We start from the raw sequence: 16,472 nt of genomic DNA on the forward strand, positions 1-16,472 counted from the left end.
AAATGAAACAATTGGCAGTGAAAGAAAGAGAAGATAGAGTCCTTAGAGAAGGGAGTATCCCTGAGGAGGTGGAGACAAGGGGAGGAGAAGGGGAGGAGGAGAGGAGGAGGAAAGCGGGCCTGTCCCTTTAAGGGGGTTGGCTGTCAATCAGAAAGCCCTTTTCATTGCAGGAGAAGAGGACAAAGATACTCAGAGAGAAAAAGTAAAGGACAGAAGAAGGAGACTGGAGAGACCAGGATCCTTCCAGCTGAACCAAGTCAGCCGCAAAGCAGACTAGCCAGCCGGCTACAATTGGAGTCCGAGTCCCAAAGACATGGGTGAGTTGCAAAAACTTTAGCATGGAAGATTCAAGCAGGCACAAGAATTTGCAAGAGGATTTCCAACTTTGGGGTTCGGAGTTTCCAATGGTTTAAATGAGTTGTGTTTTGGCACTTTTTTTTTTTTAATTCCTTAGCACCCAATTAGATTAACTCCTTCTCTGCTGTACTGAGAATGATGCTTTATTGCCAAAGAACTCCAACAGCACGTGGGGAGTCCCACAGATCCTTGGAGAGAGTGCCCCGTGGGCTGCATGCGGTCATGTGTCCTCCTACCCCCTCACTTCCCTCTACCTTCTCTTTTCCCCTGGTTCCCAGGCCCTGGTAATGGCCAGGTCAGCTGATGTCCCTGGTTCTGCTGGAGGCAACTGAGTGTTTGCTAGCCTTCAGATGTACAAAATAACTGCTTGCTTAATACAAAATTTGGACCCTGTTTGGCATCAGAAGGAAATTGGGGAATTGGGCTAGATGGACTCAGGCTTGGCCATGGCTGAGGAGGCCAATCTCAGGTTCAAGAAATGAAAATAAAGTCCTCAATGGCTTTACCATGGGAAACGGATATGGGTAGGGGGGTGCGTGTGTGTATGTGTATGTGCACGTGTATAAGTGATCATTTCTTGCAAATATCAGACTTAGCTTTCCCGAGGACATGGCTCAGACTCTAAATCCCTGCTATGACAGGAGGCTGCTGGAATCTTAGGGCTCTTGCTGACTCAGTTGAGTATTGAGGGCTTCTCCAGGTTTCATGAACAGAGAGAAGCTATGAGGTCTGGTCTCTAGTAGTGTCTACTCAGAGCAAGGTGTGCAGAGCACGAGGGTCTTTGTCCACACAGGATGCCACAGAGTTGTGTAGACATTGCTCACATTTGGCAAAACAAGGGTAACAGTTTGAACGCATCCTAAATGAAGTGAGAATCAATTGCCCCGTGTATTCACCACCAAATGTAGCACCTAGAAAATTCCAACAACATCCACAGAAATAGGCTCTCAGTTATAATAAGCTGGTGTCAGCCTTTAAGTTGTTTCATTCTGAAACACATACATGTTCTTTGAAGCATGTATTCAGGTAGAATAATTAAGAGGGCAGAGCATGGACTAGAAATCAACACAACTAGGTTCGAATCCCAGATCTGCCAAGGTCATGAACTTCCTGACCTTGGGTTGGTCACTGTGAATTATCACTTCATCGTCGGGAAAATGGGGATAACCATAACTGCTTCGTCTACTTTCAGGGTTGTGAAAATCAAGTAATAATGATGTGGAAGTCGTTTGAAAATGGACGAGCTCTATAACAATTGTAAATCATGATAATACTGATTATTCAACAATAATGCGTGTACAGGCTGGATCTTACACTTTCCAAAGTGGTTGGGCTTTCTTTGTGTGCACTTTGTGCACTTGGCTAAGAATCATTTGAGCAATTGAGTGTGGTCAGGTGAGAGGTGAATGTTGGAGGAACTCAATTCCTGCTTTAGGTAATATCAGGAACCTTTCCTAATGTCAGGGCAGCTGATTAAGTAGGTTGTGAATTGAAAACGGAGAGGGAGTAAAGAAAGATGTTGAATATTACTTTCTCAGGGGATGAAAGCCCTGAGGAAAAGGCAGGAACAAATAAGGTGACCACAGGGAAGTCCCCTGGGGGTGGGTGATACTTGGGTCGAGTGCACATGATGGAGTAGCCACTGAGTTTTCAGTTATTTGATAACTATCTCAAATGCTTTGTAAATAATAGGCCATTTCTAACAAGATACTGACCTGTTAATCCTTCTGATGTGGAGTGTGCTGCTGTTGAACAATTGTAGTAGACAAATTAGATCACGGAATCTGGGATTGGAAGGAACTTTAGAAGCTGTCTGAGCCAACTCTCAATGCAGGAATCCCTTCTGCAACAGCCAATTAAACATTCCTACAGTCTCTGCTTGATCACCTCCAGGAATAGGGAGCTCACTACCTCAACCATGTAGAATCTCATAGGTTTGGAAGTGAAGAGGAACCCTGAATTCAGTAGTGTCTATGCAAAAGGTTTATGAGGGAAATGATAGTTCATTAAACCGTGTGCTGACTTGGGAGAGGGATGTTTCAAATGAGTCTTTGGGATAACAATGGAACCGGAAAAGAGCCAAAGAGCAGTAGCTGATTATTCTCTGCTCAGTAACACAATGCCATTACTGAACAACAAAACATTGGCTCCCTCAAGCCTGTTGTCTGAGAACACTGGCTGTTACCCTGGTAACCAGACTATGATGCTTCCCTCCAAACGTGGCTGTTTGCCGAGCAGTGTAGTTTTGGCTGGCTCAGAGTAAGTGGGGGTAGCCCAGGCCAAAAGTGTGGAGGCAGAGCAGGGGTCCAGTTTTACAAAATGCCTGAAAACTAACTGAATCCCACCATGATGACAAGAATCCTGCAAGAATGCCAGGAGCTAAAAAGAAACCAGATCCAAACCAGCATATTCACTTACTCTCTGCCTAGAGACGCTGACTGAAATGATCATGGACAGCATCCCCCTACTCCCCACCTTGGCACTGCAGAGCCAGAGGTGCTCTTGGAGACCCAGGCAGATTGGAAGGTCTGCTCTGCTTCGGGGGGCTTTTGCCCTGGCTCTGTGCTAGGAAACCCAGAAGTTTACTCAACAGCCTGTCAATTAGAACTATTCTCTCAAAGCTATCTGAGTAGTAACAAGGCCCCCAAAATGCCTGGGAGATGGGTGGGAGGGGAAATATAGTATCCAAACCCATCAAGGCAGAACCCCAGCCAGTGGTATCTTTTTCTTTGTTGATTTTTTGTGTATTATCTTGAAGCCCTGAAAATCATCCCCAGGGTATAGTTCTTGGTCTTGAAAGAAAGCAAAAGTAGAAATGCCCTCCTTGCCCACAGAACCTCAGGTCCAGAGAAGATCAAGTCAGGGCAGTGACATGATCAGAAAGGGCCACATCAGCCATGGTAGATGAACAGAGCAGCTTTCCCTTCCTTTCCCACTGTCAGAGCCTGCCCAGTGCCAAAGTGACATCAAAAGCTCAGCACGGACTGGCTGACTAATTCTTCCTTGGCTATTTTAAAATAGTCCTAAGGGTGATCTCTCAACTCTGCACTGGCCTCTGAGCTCTCTGCCAGGCAGGGCTCTGGAAAAGAGTCAGTGACATCCCAAGGAAGAGAACAGGTTCCCGAGATCAGCTTCACACTGCAACCAAGGAGAGAGGAGGAATTGGTGGGAGACTGACCTAAGGAATAAGGTGTGGAAACAGTGGTCTCTTAGCTTAGTGCCAGGTGCTTCTCTTTCACCATCCCATAAGTGGGCCAGGTGAAGACAATGTGCCAGGGACAGAGTTTAACAATCAGGCTGCTACCCTAACCTCCCAATGTTTGGGCATAAATTGGCATACGTGTGTGTGTGTGTGTGTGTGTGTGTGTGTGTGTGTGTGTGTGTTGGGGAGGAGTGGGGAGTATTGGAAACAAGGTAGTCCAGATGCTGTTGCCATGGTAATAATAATATCTGTCCAAAGAAGAGGCTGAGATTCCTTTTTCTTCAATGCTGTCCACATGACTTGACTACCCAGCAGGCTTGGAGCCTCATATCCCAGCGACTGCAGGGCCCCTTTCCAGCACTTGAATGTGGTATAAGTGCTGATTTCATGTAGGAAAGACAAGATTATAGGCAGGGCTTTGTCTGACCAGATAAGGCCAGAAGCAAAAGTCTTTGTCTCTGGTACCTCCTGATGATTGTTGTTTTACTCCTAGAACCCACTCACTGATCCCCATCCATCCCCAGTACCAGTCACGGCTGCTCTAGCATCTTGGCCTTCTCAACTGCTATAGGCCCTGATCAAGGACGCCTCTGTTCATGGGGTGAGGTTAAGGGGTGGGTTCTGGGAGGAGGGTAAGACTTTAGTGCAGATTAGAGACTTAGGGAGATGGGGCCAGTTTTTCACTCAATGAGCCTGCCTGTTGTTTAGCTCTATTGTATAGGGTTCTTCTATCTCTCCCTTTGTCAGCTGGATTCAAGGGACAGGCTGGGAATTGTGCAAGGCACAATTGCTCTCTTTCTACCATCCCTTTCGATGAAAGCCCTTCCTCTCCTCCCTTTGATGAGTTCCCAAATTCACACTGAATTTCCATCATGGAGCTGGTCCTTGAGGCGTGCCCAGGGCATGGGAAAGGAGGGAGGGCTTGGGAGCTCTTGGCTCCTGCTTAAACAGACAGCATCAGGATCAACATAGTCCCTTGGATGGACATGGATCTGGATAAGAGTCAGAACGATCCTGTTGATCTCTGTCAGACTCCTGTGAAGAGCATTGCCAAGAAGGGCTTGAAAGTCTATCACAGATTGATCAGACTAGTTTTGAGAGTCTGTAGATAAATCTAGCCAACACTGAATATTTCCCTTTTGCTTACATTTTGCCCACAGGACTTGGTTATACACATTTTGACACTAGATTATAGGTAGTTTTTGTCTTTGATTCACAGACATAACTTTATTTTCCCCAATAAGACTGAGGTTTTTGAAGAAAGGGACTGGGTCTTATAATTCCCTTTTGGTTCTCATAGCGTATAAATTACTGCCAACGTACTTGATAATTGTACTGAATCCACATACACAGAAATGAAAGGAAAACACTTGGGAGTGTCATTATTCTGCTCTATGACCTCTCATCAAAGTCAGGTGGTTTAATCCAACCTGGGTAATATTACTATATTAGCATTGGGTAATATCACTATATAGTTTTTTTATGCCAACGCTACCACGTTGCAGTCTGTACTTAGCCTGGAAATGGGAGAATGTCTCCTGAGAGAGCTAAGGAACTTCTCTAAAATCCCTCACAGCTTTTCTGAATCAAACCTATACCATTTCAACGATGGATTCTGAAATTGAGAGCCTGTGGCTTTAGGCTATTTTTCACACATTCCCAAGGACATTTTTTGGGCTGTGAAAAATCAAAGTGAACCCAATGGACCTTTCTCAGAATGTTTCGATTGTCAACTACTTAGATGAAGACACAATTTCTTGCATGTTCTGAGTTTTTCCTAGTTGTAATCCAAAATTTGATTTTTTGCTTGGATAGACTAACTGAGATTCTTCACTTCTGCTGAACTTAGATGCCCCCAGAACAAACATTTCATTTCCATTGTGAAGAGTTGGACATCTGATGCTTATCCTGATATTGTTGAACTGTTTATAGCTCAAGAGTGATAGATTCATCCAGGGCCATTTATTTCCAACTCCATATTAGAGACTCATTAAAGCCTATGTCCTTCTTGTCCCTTGCTTTGAGTGGCAGTGGAGCAGAAAAGGGGGAGCTAAGTTATTTGAGCTCAAAGAAAATAGAGGAAAAATGGATGGAAAAAGAAAGAGTATCAGTTGGTGATTCAGAGTTGCTCCCAAGGCTTAGCCCTTTATCCGCCAGTAAGAACACTACATATGACTCTCTGGTTATTTGGATGATGATCAAGGGATCAGACACGCTAAAGAGGATTTTTCCTCATCTTTACAACCCTGGAGGGAGCATCAGCTAAAAATTAGAGTGGAATTTTTTGTTTGGTCAGCAAGAGTTCAAGTTCCTCCATCCCTGATCACACCTGCACCACCATTTAGCCCTTCTCAAGGTGAAAAAGCTGGGGTGAGGGGGCACAGGACGGTCACTTGCTAGGGTGTATGGCACTCTTTACTCTGGGCTAAACAAACAGTTCTGCCATTGTTCCCTGGGTCTGACCCCCTCCCCACCCCCAGGCCTGTGGGCCCCTGCAGAATACCAATGAGGCTCCCGAGATCTCAGGGAAAAACAAGGCTTCTTTGTCCAAGGGAGCTATGGAGGGCTCTGTCCAAGCCCTGACCCTGTGCTGGGGAGAGAGGGAACAGTGGGGTCACTGACCTTACCCTCCCCCCACCCCCAGGCTTCAGAGACCTTCTTTACTAGAAGAGTCTAAGAGTTTGGGGGTGGGGAAGAGTTGGATAGGCGGAGAAGGAAAATGGCAGCACTGTTTATTTCCAAGCTCCTTTTCTTGACTTACAGGATACATCTAGTATCTTAACCTGTTGAGAAAGAGGAAGATCAATTTTTGAGAACAACGATCAATGTCAACCGCTGTGTTTTTCTCTCTGGTATACACATCCGTGCATGTGCACATTTGTGTGAATGCATGTGTGTGTGTGTGCATGTATGCGTCTACATGCACGCACGCGCGCGAGCACACACACACACACACACACACACACACATCCCATGGGCCAGCCCTGATGAGGCACTCTTACCAAGCACTATTGCAAAGTTCATACTAAGTAAACTCTGCTTCCACTTACAACAGAACAGCTACAAATTGATTGCTTCCCATAGAGGCCACGTTCTCTGACAGCAGTGCTTTAGTTCTTGGAAGAGGAAGGAAATTCAGTTCTCCTGCAAATGTTAGTGACTTTCTTTGCTTGGCTTGGACTTCTGAGCCTCAGCTCTGGTGTGGCATACAAGAATCTCTGAGGACCAAGGAAGGGCTATCATTTTAGGGGACAGTGGGTAATAGGACTCATTTGTTCTGTGGCTCTGAGAACAGAGACAAATGCCTTTACCTCAACTTTCCCATGATAGAGATAATTTGGTCCTTCAAAATCTGTTCTTATTGATGAAATTCAGCCATGCAAATCACCAGATGTTCAAGCACTTGGGATAAAAAAAACCTGTACGAATATTAAGAAGGTCAGACAAAGGACTCCCCTAGTCCCTGGTACCCTGGTATAAACAGGTGAGCTTTGGATAAAAATCCAAACCTAAAGATTAATACAATTTATTTTCTTTTTATAAGGAGCCCCAATGTGCTTTTCCAAAATAGCAGCTGCTCAGTGCATTTGCTGATTATTTGTGTGTGTGTGTGTGTGTATATACAAATAATTCATATACACATATAATATATATAAATACAAAAATAATTCGTATATCATATCTATATATAGTATGATATATGAATAGATGTATAAAATCAGTTATATGTATATATGTATGTGTATTCTTTTCTGAAGAGCTTAACATTTTCATTTCTTCCACATTTTGGGGATCTGGCCAAGAGGCCAGAGGGAGCCATCCTCTCCCCAACTAGTCAGTCATCTACTTGAAATTTGTTAGGTTTCACTCCATGCAGCACCTTAGAGTGTGGGGCTGGTACTTGGGGCACAGCTGCTCTCAGAGCCTGTGACTTCTTGTGTGCCTTTCCTGTTTCTCAGCAGCTTTGGCGTGGGGCCTCAAGACTAATATCTCTGGCCAGCACACATTCCTTCCTGGAAGTCTAAGTGCATTTTCCCTATGTAACCACTTACTTGGCTGCCTGGAATTGTTAGTTGAAAATACTAGGTCTGCCTTGCTCATTCTTCCCATATGGCAGAGTCTATGTCTTTTATGTCTTTACATCCCACATAACACCTAGCACAATGCCGAACACATAGTAAGTACTCCATGACAGTTGATAAATGACTAACACAGACAAATCAGAATGATAAGAAAGGAGAGAATGATTACATAATCTCTCTAGCTTGCTACTTGAATTACTGATAATTTTAAAAAAACATAAATTCTGGGAATTTAAGGTAAAGATTTATTTTCAAGAATGGAACAAAGAATGCTTTTGGGGTCAATCTCACATTCCAGAAGCCTAAAGCTCTAGTCTCTCCTGCTTTTGAACTCAGGAGTGACCGCTCTATCCGTGCATGCGAGCACAGGATCTGACTGGTCTGGCAGAGAGGTATGAGTGGCACAAACCACCTATTGTAGTTCCCTGACTGTTTCCCCTCCTTCTTCCTCAGGCTTGTTAGAGTGCTGTGCAAGATGTCTTGTAGGGGCCCCCTTTGCTTCCCTGGTGGCCACTGGATTGTGTTTCTTTGGGGTGGCACTGTTCTGTGGCTGTGGACATGAAGCACTCACTGGCACAGAAAAGCTAATTGAGACCTATTTCTCCAAAAACTACCAGGACTATGAGTATCTCATCAATGTGTAAGTACCTGTCGTCTCATACAAACCCCTCTCTTTCCCTCTCTCCATCCTGAAGATACAGAACTCATCAGTACCTTAGTGACTAGTAGGAGATTGGTGTGGAGCCAGATAGGATTCCTGAGTCTTCCCTCTGTGTGCAGATTCCACCTATGCCACATCTGAAGCCCTAAATGAAGGAAAAGTGCCAAATTCAGAAAGGGGAGATTTTCCTGCCTGCCAGCCCACTCTCATCACTTCCCCTCACCCCCCACTGCCCTTGCTTTGTCCCACAGGTTCTAACTTCTGCTTGGTAGGGTTAACAATGATCGAGTTGAAGCCCCTGTGGTGGTAGGTATGGAGAACTCAGGGGAGGCACAATGATGGGACAGAGTGGAGTTGCTGCACTTGGTTTGACACACTGCTTGAGTCTGCTCAGGCAGTACTAAGCCTGTCCTCCTAGAGCAAGTTAAACTCCCATTCCTTCATCTCTCCTCTTTCTTGTCTAGCTTCTCTCTCCTCTCTCTTCTTAGGGAGCGTCTCTGAAGGGTCAGGCCAAGGAGAGTAGGGCCCCGGTTCTTCAAGTCACAGAGTAAGCAAGGTGTGGGTGGAAGAGCATGTGCTGCTGGCCATGTGCTCCCTGTCTTCCTTTACTTCAATAAAGATAAGGTGGAAGCATGGAGGTGGAACCTAGTGATGCCTTTCAGGAATCCCTAGCCTTGTTTAGGTGCCCACTCAAGTGTTTACCTTACTTATGCAGGAAAGGAACTGGGCCCTCAATTAGTAAGACTCTCTGGTCTGTTTTGTGTATCTGTTAATGCAGGATCCATGCCTTCCAGTATGTCATCTATGGAACTGCCTCTTTCTTCTTCCTTTATGGGGCCCTCCTGCTGGCTGAGGGCTTCTACACCACCGGCGCAGTCAGGCAGATCTTTGGCGACTACAAGACCACCATCTGCGGCAAGGGCCTGAGCGCAACGGTAACAGGGGGCCAGAAGGGGAGGGGTTCCAGAGGCCAACATCAAGCTCATTCTTTGGAGCGGGTGTGTCATTGTTTGGGAAAATGGCTAGGACATCCCGACAAGGTGATCATCCTCAGGATTTTGTGGCAATAACAAGGGGTGGGGGACAATTGGGCGTGAGTCTGTGGCCTCACCTCCACTCAAGGCTGGGTCCTCTCTAGGGGCCTGGCTTTTGAGTGAGGAAGTGATGGCTACAGCCGAACGAGAAGGTCAGGAAGAACGTGGTGCCCAGCTGGCTTAGCCTCACCTTTCAAAAGTTCCCTAGAAAATTTCAAAGTTAAAAGCATGAGTTTTATGAGATTCTTTGTATAATCAGACCATTTCTAAGTCATCTGTTGGTATGCCTTTATTCCCCTCCTAGCAAGGACCACAAGAGTAGCTCTGATTGCCCAAGAGTCTAAAATGCTTCTCCTGGAGTTGAGACACAGGTACCTGATCTGAGAGGGAGGGTGGATCATGGAAATTAAATAATTGACTCCAAGGTGGAATTCACAATATTCTGGGATTCTACACTGTTAGAGATCCCAGAGAGAACTAGTGTAAATCTGCATATTTAATGCTTCATCTTTGTCTGAGGGCTATCCATGCCTCTAGTGAGGCACACACTGGTTTTCAGTCTCCAGAGTTAAAGATCTTTGGGGGCTGAACATTTGTGGGTTGTGATGATGTCTTTTGTAGCCAGCAGTTGGCTTAGAAAGGTTTTTGGATCTGAAATTGAAATGTCCTATTGGCTTTGTTCAATGACTAGAGATCAAAAGTCCTGTGACAGGGAACATTTTCTAAGCTCAGCCTAAGGCAATAAATGGCACGACTTTCTTTCAAGATCTGTTTTGATTTCTTCACATCTTATCTGCCCAAAAAATCTCCTGAAGCCTCTCTAACCCAGGGATCCTCCTCACTCCAACCCCTACCCATTCCCCCCACCCTCTGTCACACTTGGGGCCAGTTCTCTAGTAGATACTGCCAATGACATTTGGCAAATATGCCCTGCTTACTAATTTCATTTGGTGGAAATTCCTGGAATCTGGTTTCATGTCTGGCACACGTCACTCCAGGATCTCCCAGTTTGTGTTTCAACGTCTGCAGGCTGATCCTGATTTCTAACCACCCCGTGTCAATTGTTTTAGTTTGTGGGCATCACCTATGCCCTGACCATTGTGTGGCTCCTGGTTTTTGCCTGCTCTGCTGTGCCTGTGTACATTTACTTCAACACGTGGACCACCTGCCAGTCTATTGCCTTCCCCAGCAAGACCTCTGCCAGTATAGGCAGTCTCTGTGCTGATGCCAGAATGTATGGTGAGTTAGGGCATGGGTGCCTTGGCTCCCCTACCCCCTATGGAAGCACTGTATATTTGGTTCTTTACTTAGGGTAAGGAGGGTGGTAATTATGGGAAAAAATATTATGGATGCCTGGATCTTAGTTTGTTAATCCCTCTCCACTGAAACCGGAGAGATTTCTTCCCTTGGAAGGGAACTTCTTGGAAGTAGTGGGAGTTTTCTTGGCCGTTAACACTGCTCTACCCTAGTTGACTGCTGTTCCCAGCCCAGAAGCAGCACATTTCAATAACAAACACTAGATTTCACAACTGTTCAATACCACCTTCTATTTTTGATAAATCTTCAGAAAAGAAGATCCTGATTGTTAGTAGGATCCAACTTTTCAGCCAGAATGATTAAAGATGGAAGAAAGGCACTGAAGGAAATTCTCCGTGTAGCCCCACAGCTCTGTGAAGCTCACCCTTGTTGACTTGTGTGTCTTACTTAGGTGTTCTCCCATGGAATGCTTTCCCTGGCAAGGTGTGTGGCTCCAACCTTCTGTCCATCTGCAAAACAGCTGAGGTGAGTGGGCCATTTGGATTACTTTACAAAGGAATGGCTAGTACTATACAAATTCCTGCCCATGGCCTTCAATTTTAAGGACAACAGTTTCTCTTTGCTGGATTTTGAGTTAGCAGATTGCCTTCCATAAAATACTGGCTGAGTATGCCTGAGCCAATGAACATAGATGATAAAATATCTATTTTCCCTAGAGCTGCATAGAAAGCCTTCCATTCCAAGACTTCTTCCCTTAAAAGAGAAATTTGTAGCTTTAGGTAAAGATAGAGCTTAATGGAGAAATTCCCCAAATGAAAATTTTCATTCTTTTAGTTAAAAACGTTATCAAGAAAATGAGTTGTGCATAGAGACATTCATAGATTTTACAAAATACTTTCGCTTTGGAATTTCTAAATCTCTAATGAGAAATAAAAAAAAAGTACATGTGAAAAAGGAAAATACTGTATTGAGAATGGATATTATACACAAATGAGGCAAGGGAATAAAAATAAATCCTAAAGAAGAAGGCAGTAAATTATTTTTTTGAAAGCAAAATATTGACTTTATATTTGGGCATCCTGGGCACAACTGTAGGGAACCAATTGATTAAAACATTTTATGAGTATTTTATGAGTATTCCTTGCTCTGGGTCCTATAGGGCTAGATGCTATGGTGTACATTGAAGAGTTGGAGGCCTACAATCAGGGAAGCAACTTAGAGATGCAGAATTAACACACAGAAATATATCAACACATTCAGAAAGCTGCATTCACGATCTACAGTAGAACATATTTTTGCTGTTGCAAGAAACAGTTCTCCCTTTTGCATTTTCTTGCAGTTCCAAATGACCTTCCACCTGTTTATTGCTGCGTTTGTGGGGGCTGCAGCCACACTGGTTTCCCTGGTGAGTTGTCTTTGAATGATCTTGGCAAATAAATGGTCCTGGGATAGCTTGGGTACAGCTATGCTGAAAGGCAAAAATATACACTCTTTCTAACCTTGAAATGCTAGAGAGAAGCTACTGGGAAGAGACAGTAAAGTGTAGAGACTGTGCCCTTCTACTTTGGGTTGGCAAGGTAGAAAAACTTCAGAAATTAGATAGGAACAAGAAAAGTGGTATGAAGAAAGAGGAGGTAAGATATTAATAGTCAATAATAATAATATTTGGCATTTACAGAGCATGTAATATTGCCAAGGACTTTGCAGTCATAAATTATGGTTAATTCTCAACACATCTTTGTCAGATGGGTGATAAGAACACTGAAACATTACTAAACATGATTTTCCAAAGCCTGGAATTCTATATACTGTAAATATGAATCCATCTTGGACACTCTCCAAGAGATTTAGTTACTCTTCCAAAAATCCTGGAAGGACCTCCTAACATTTAGAATTGTTACTACTATAATGCAATTCTATGTCCCAGGTCCTGCTGATGGTGTTACAGTGCAGTGTCAATGTAGTGCATTCATTGTTCAGATTAAAAACCTAGGGCACTGAAGGATAAAACTATTTATCTGTAGTCATTTGAATAAATGGTGAATGTTCAAGGATAAGCTCGCAAAAATCCTAGCCCGTACTGCTGAAGCTTTTATACGGAGTTGAGTTGTTTCTCATTTTGTAAAATAAATTGATGCATTAAGCAGGGGAGGGCTGTGATGCACACAGTGGCTGTGTGTCTGCAGCAAGTACCCTATGACTTCAGGTCATTCAAACCTGTGGCTATGTTGATGGCAGAGCCCACGTCTTGTTCACTTCCCTGAGGAAAATTCAGTACTAGGCTGAGCATAAGTGTGGAATAAATCTTTGCCGAGTTCATTCTCTGGGCCTGGGCCATCGGAAGGAAACGTCTCAGAGAGGACTTCTTGTCAAGTGTGTGAAGTAAAAGCCTGGGACGTGCTGCTTTCTGCAGAGTAGGGGTTTTCCGTTTATTTAGCTATGACCTTATTTCTACCCTTCCTCATTCCCAAAAGGATTGGAGGAGGGAGAGCTTCCTTTTCTACTGTCACTCATATTCTCTCTTCTGTTCCCTACAGCTCACCTTCATGATTGCTGCCACTTACAACTTTGCCGTCCTTAAACTCATGGGCCGAGGCACCAAGTTCTGATCTCCTGTAGAATTTTCCTTTTCTCTAATAGCGAGGCTCTAACCTACACAGCCTACAACTCTGCGTCTCCTGTGTTAACTCTTTGCCTTTGCCACTGACTGGCCTTCTTACTTGATGAGTGTAACAAGAAAGGAGAGTCTTGCGGTGATTAACGTCTCTCTGTGGACTCTCCCCTCTTACATACCTCTTTTAGTCATTTTGCTTCACAGCTGGTTCCTGCTAGAAATGGGAAATGCTTAAGATGGTGACTCCTCAACTGCAAGTCACAAAGAAATGGAGGCTCTAATTCAATTTTCAAGCATCTCCTGAGGACCAGAAAGTGTTTTCTTCTCAAAGGGCTCTTCCACTGATGGAAACAAAGTGGAGAGAAAAATGCTCAGGTAGAGAGAAGGGATGTACCCGGCCCCCTTGCCATCTATAGGGTAGGGGCCAAATATATTCTTCTTAGTGTACAAAGCAGAGAACTCACTCCTGTCTCCCTATTACCACTGAAGATAGAAGAAAAAAAGAATGCCAGCAATACGATAAGAGCATTTGCCCAAATCTACCTATTGCAGCTGGGAGAAGGGGGTCAAAGCAAGGATCTTTCACCCATAGAAAGAGAGCACTGACCCTCATGGCGATGGACTATTTAAGCCCTAACTCAGCCAGCCTTACTTATAGCATAAGGGAGCGTAGTGTCTGTGTAGACAAAAGGGGCACCTACCCTTAACACCTTGTTAGGGAAGAGAAACAGGGTGTTGTCAGCATCTTCTCACTCCCTTCTCCTTGATAACAGCTACCATGACAACCCTGTGGTTTCCAAGGAGCTGAGAATAGAGAGAAACTAGCTCGTATGAAAAAAGACTGGCCTAAGGAACAGCAGTTGCTGGTGGATAATGGTGTAAACTGAGCTAGCCCTCTGGTCAACACAGGATAGATAACTCTTAGGATAGCATGTCTTTTTTCTGTTAATTAGTTGTGTACTCTGGCCTCTGTTGTATCTTCACAATGGTGCTTTTTTCGTGGGGTGTTATCCATTCAGTCATAGTAGGCGATTTGAAGATCTTGATTTGTTTCAGAATGATGTACATTTCACATTTTCCAGTTTGTTTATCACTTGTTTGGGGTTGTGCCAGAAAGGTCTGGAGAATGACTTTTTGACTATGATCCTTTAAAAAATGAAAATTGAACATTTAACATCAGGAATGATATTTAAAATTGGCTAGTTCCGTGCATCTACTGGGATTTTCTACAAATTATTCTGCCCTTTGCAGAAACAGATTTAGTGAATTCGAACTTGAATTTGAATAACCTATTTGATTGTTCTTTCTAGCTAGTGGGAGATGATTTGATTTAGCAATATTACCTGTGTGAGTTAAAGAGTTGGGTTTAACATACCGGTTATTCTATCCTGGTATAGACCACGTAACCGAATGCACTAGCCGTCAGCTATTCAGTTGGTAAGCTTCCATGGAAAAAGAAAGGTGGAAAGACTTTGAAACCTGAATAGCTCCCAAGTTTTAGTCTTCTCTTTCTGTGTTTGTTAACTTTGGGTTAAAAAATAAAAGGCTGATTGGTCTTTATTGAAGAAAAATTTTTACGGGTATGACTATAGGTGGCTCTTTCGTTGTAAAGAGTTGTTTTGTATTTTCCCCCCAAGTGGTTTCAGCAATGTTTAAGGAGATGTAAGATCTTTAAAAAAGACACGATATTTGTTTTCAGACCAGTATACAAGATAAGATTCCAGGCTGCATAGAGGGAGGAGATGGAAAAGGTTCTGTAAGAAACCAATCAAGATCAAGGAAAGTGAAGTAATCCCTACCTTGTGTTTTGTTTTGATTTAATAACATAACAAATAACCAATCCTTCCCTGAAAACCTCCCATGCATACATACACACATATACACACACAAAGAGAGTTAATCAACTGAAAGTGTTTCCTTCATTTCTGATATAGAGTTTCAATTTTAACACACATAAAGGATAAACTTTTAGAAGCTTATCTTACAAAATGTATTTTATAAAATTAAAGAAAATAAAATTAAGAATGTTCTCAATCAAACGTTGTGTCTTTTGAGTAAATTGTTCTGTTTAACTCCACCAGAGAAACTCGAATAATTATACTTTTATTGTGCTTTGTTCAAGGAGCTCGTTTATTTTTCAGATCATCCAAGTCATTCTCACAACAATTCTCTGAAATAAAGAGTAGATAAATCACTTCTATTTTAACTGGAGACACCAAGAAATACAGGCAAAGTAAATCACCCAAAGAAACCCAAAAAGTACATATCTGAACTTGGACTAGAACTCAAGTATTGATACCTATTCATTGCCTGTTTTAAGATTTCTTTTCTCTAAGAAGTTGGGTTTCAGAGCATTCTGCTAATTCAGAGTCAGATATGGTTACTTCTACACAATAATGGTGCCTCAGGCCTGATGTGTTTAGGATTAAGTTATTGTTACCTTTTCTTTGAACTGTTTGGATATTCCAATAATGAACCCTTAGTGCTTCATACATGAATGATACTTAGATTCATCTAGAAGTACTTGATGAAAGGTTTAATGTAAGGGCAGAACAGATATGGTAAGGGCAATGTAAATTTAAATAGGCTGTGGCAGGGCAGTATTAAAATAAATTAGTGACATCTACTCCCCTGGATGGCCAGCCCACTAGCCCACTTGGGACACAGCATTAAATCCCTGTCACAACACTAGGCTAGAATTTGCACTCTTGGACAGCACTCTAATGACCAGCCTAAAGAAAGCTGACTTAAATTATCTGTAGATTCATTGTCCCATAGTTGCAACTGGCAAGGAGCGTGACTGGAGAGAAAAGAGACTTGAGCTGGGGACAACAATTCAGTCATTAGTTAAGGAGCTCCATTCAAAAGTAGCTTAAATTTAATCTTCTGATTTCTGCTTCAGCACAATTAATATTCCTCAAGCAAGTCTGATTGGATGACTTTAAGACAGAAAAAAACAAAAATATGACAAGGACTTATTTTTAGACACTGGCAAACAAGGACATAGCACCACATTTTGGAGAATTGATTCAGGGTGCTATAGAGTGAATGTATTTTTGCCTCAGAGGAGCGGAAAGCCAGTTCCCAAGAAAGCTGTGTTCTCCATCTGCCCTTATTTGGCTCTGCCCTCTGGGACCAATCTATAGATGGAGTTTCCAGGCTCTCAGAAGCTGAGAGCATCTCCAGTCTATCAATTGAACCCATTGTTCTTAGCTCTCCCACACACCATAAACCTCCTTTCTCTGAACTGAAAGAGCTCTCTTTG

At 43.3% G+C, this 16,472-nt stretch overlaps 1 protein-coding gene across 1 annotated transcript; it reads left to right on the plus strand.

Annotated features, from left to right (window-relative positions):
• Positions 1 to 204: 204 nt before the first annotated feature.
• On the plus strand, positions 205 to 15,234 carry PLP1 (proteolipid protein 1). The gene is made up of 7 exons (XM_058535271.1): positions 205 to 317; positions 8,095 to 8,281; positions 9,081 to 9,237; positions 10,407 to 10,575; positions 11,045 to 11,118; positions 11,933 to 11,998; positions 13,131 to 15,234. Exons 1-7 carry the CDS (start codon positions 314 to 316, stop codon positions 13,200 to 13,202), a joined length of 729 nt encoding a protein of 242 aa, XP_058391254.1. The 5' UTR covers positions 205 to 313; the 3' UTR covers positions 13,203 to 15,234.
• The last annotated feature ends 1,238 nt before the right edge of the window (positions 15,235 to 16,472 follow it).

Source organism: Diceros bicornis, chromosome X, assembly GCF_020826845.1.
Source record: "Diceros bicornis minor isolate mBicDic1 chromosome X, mDicBic1.mat.cur, whole genome shotgun sequence".
Taxonomy (NCBI): domain Eukaryota; kingdom Metazoa; phylum Chordata; class Mammalia; order Perissodactyla; family Rhinocerotidae; genus Diceros; species Diceros bicornis.

Excerpts from the sequence above, each read along its gene's own strand:
- PLP1 (XM_058535271.1), top strand. Across the intron at positions 9,238-10,406 it reads GCAAGGGCCTGAGCGCAACG|TTTGTGGGCATCACCTATGC; the intron begins GTAACAGGGGGC and ends CAATTGTTTTAG. Across the intron at positions 10,576-11,044 it reads TGCTGATGCCAGAATGTATG|GTGTTCTCCCATGGAATGCT; the intron begins GTGAGTTAGGGC and ends TGTCTTACTTAG.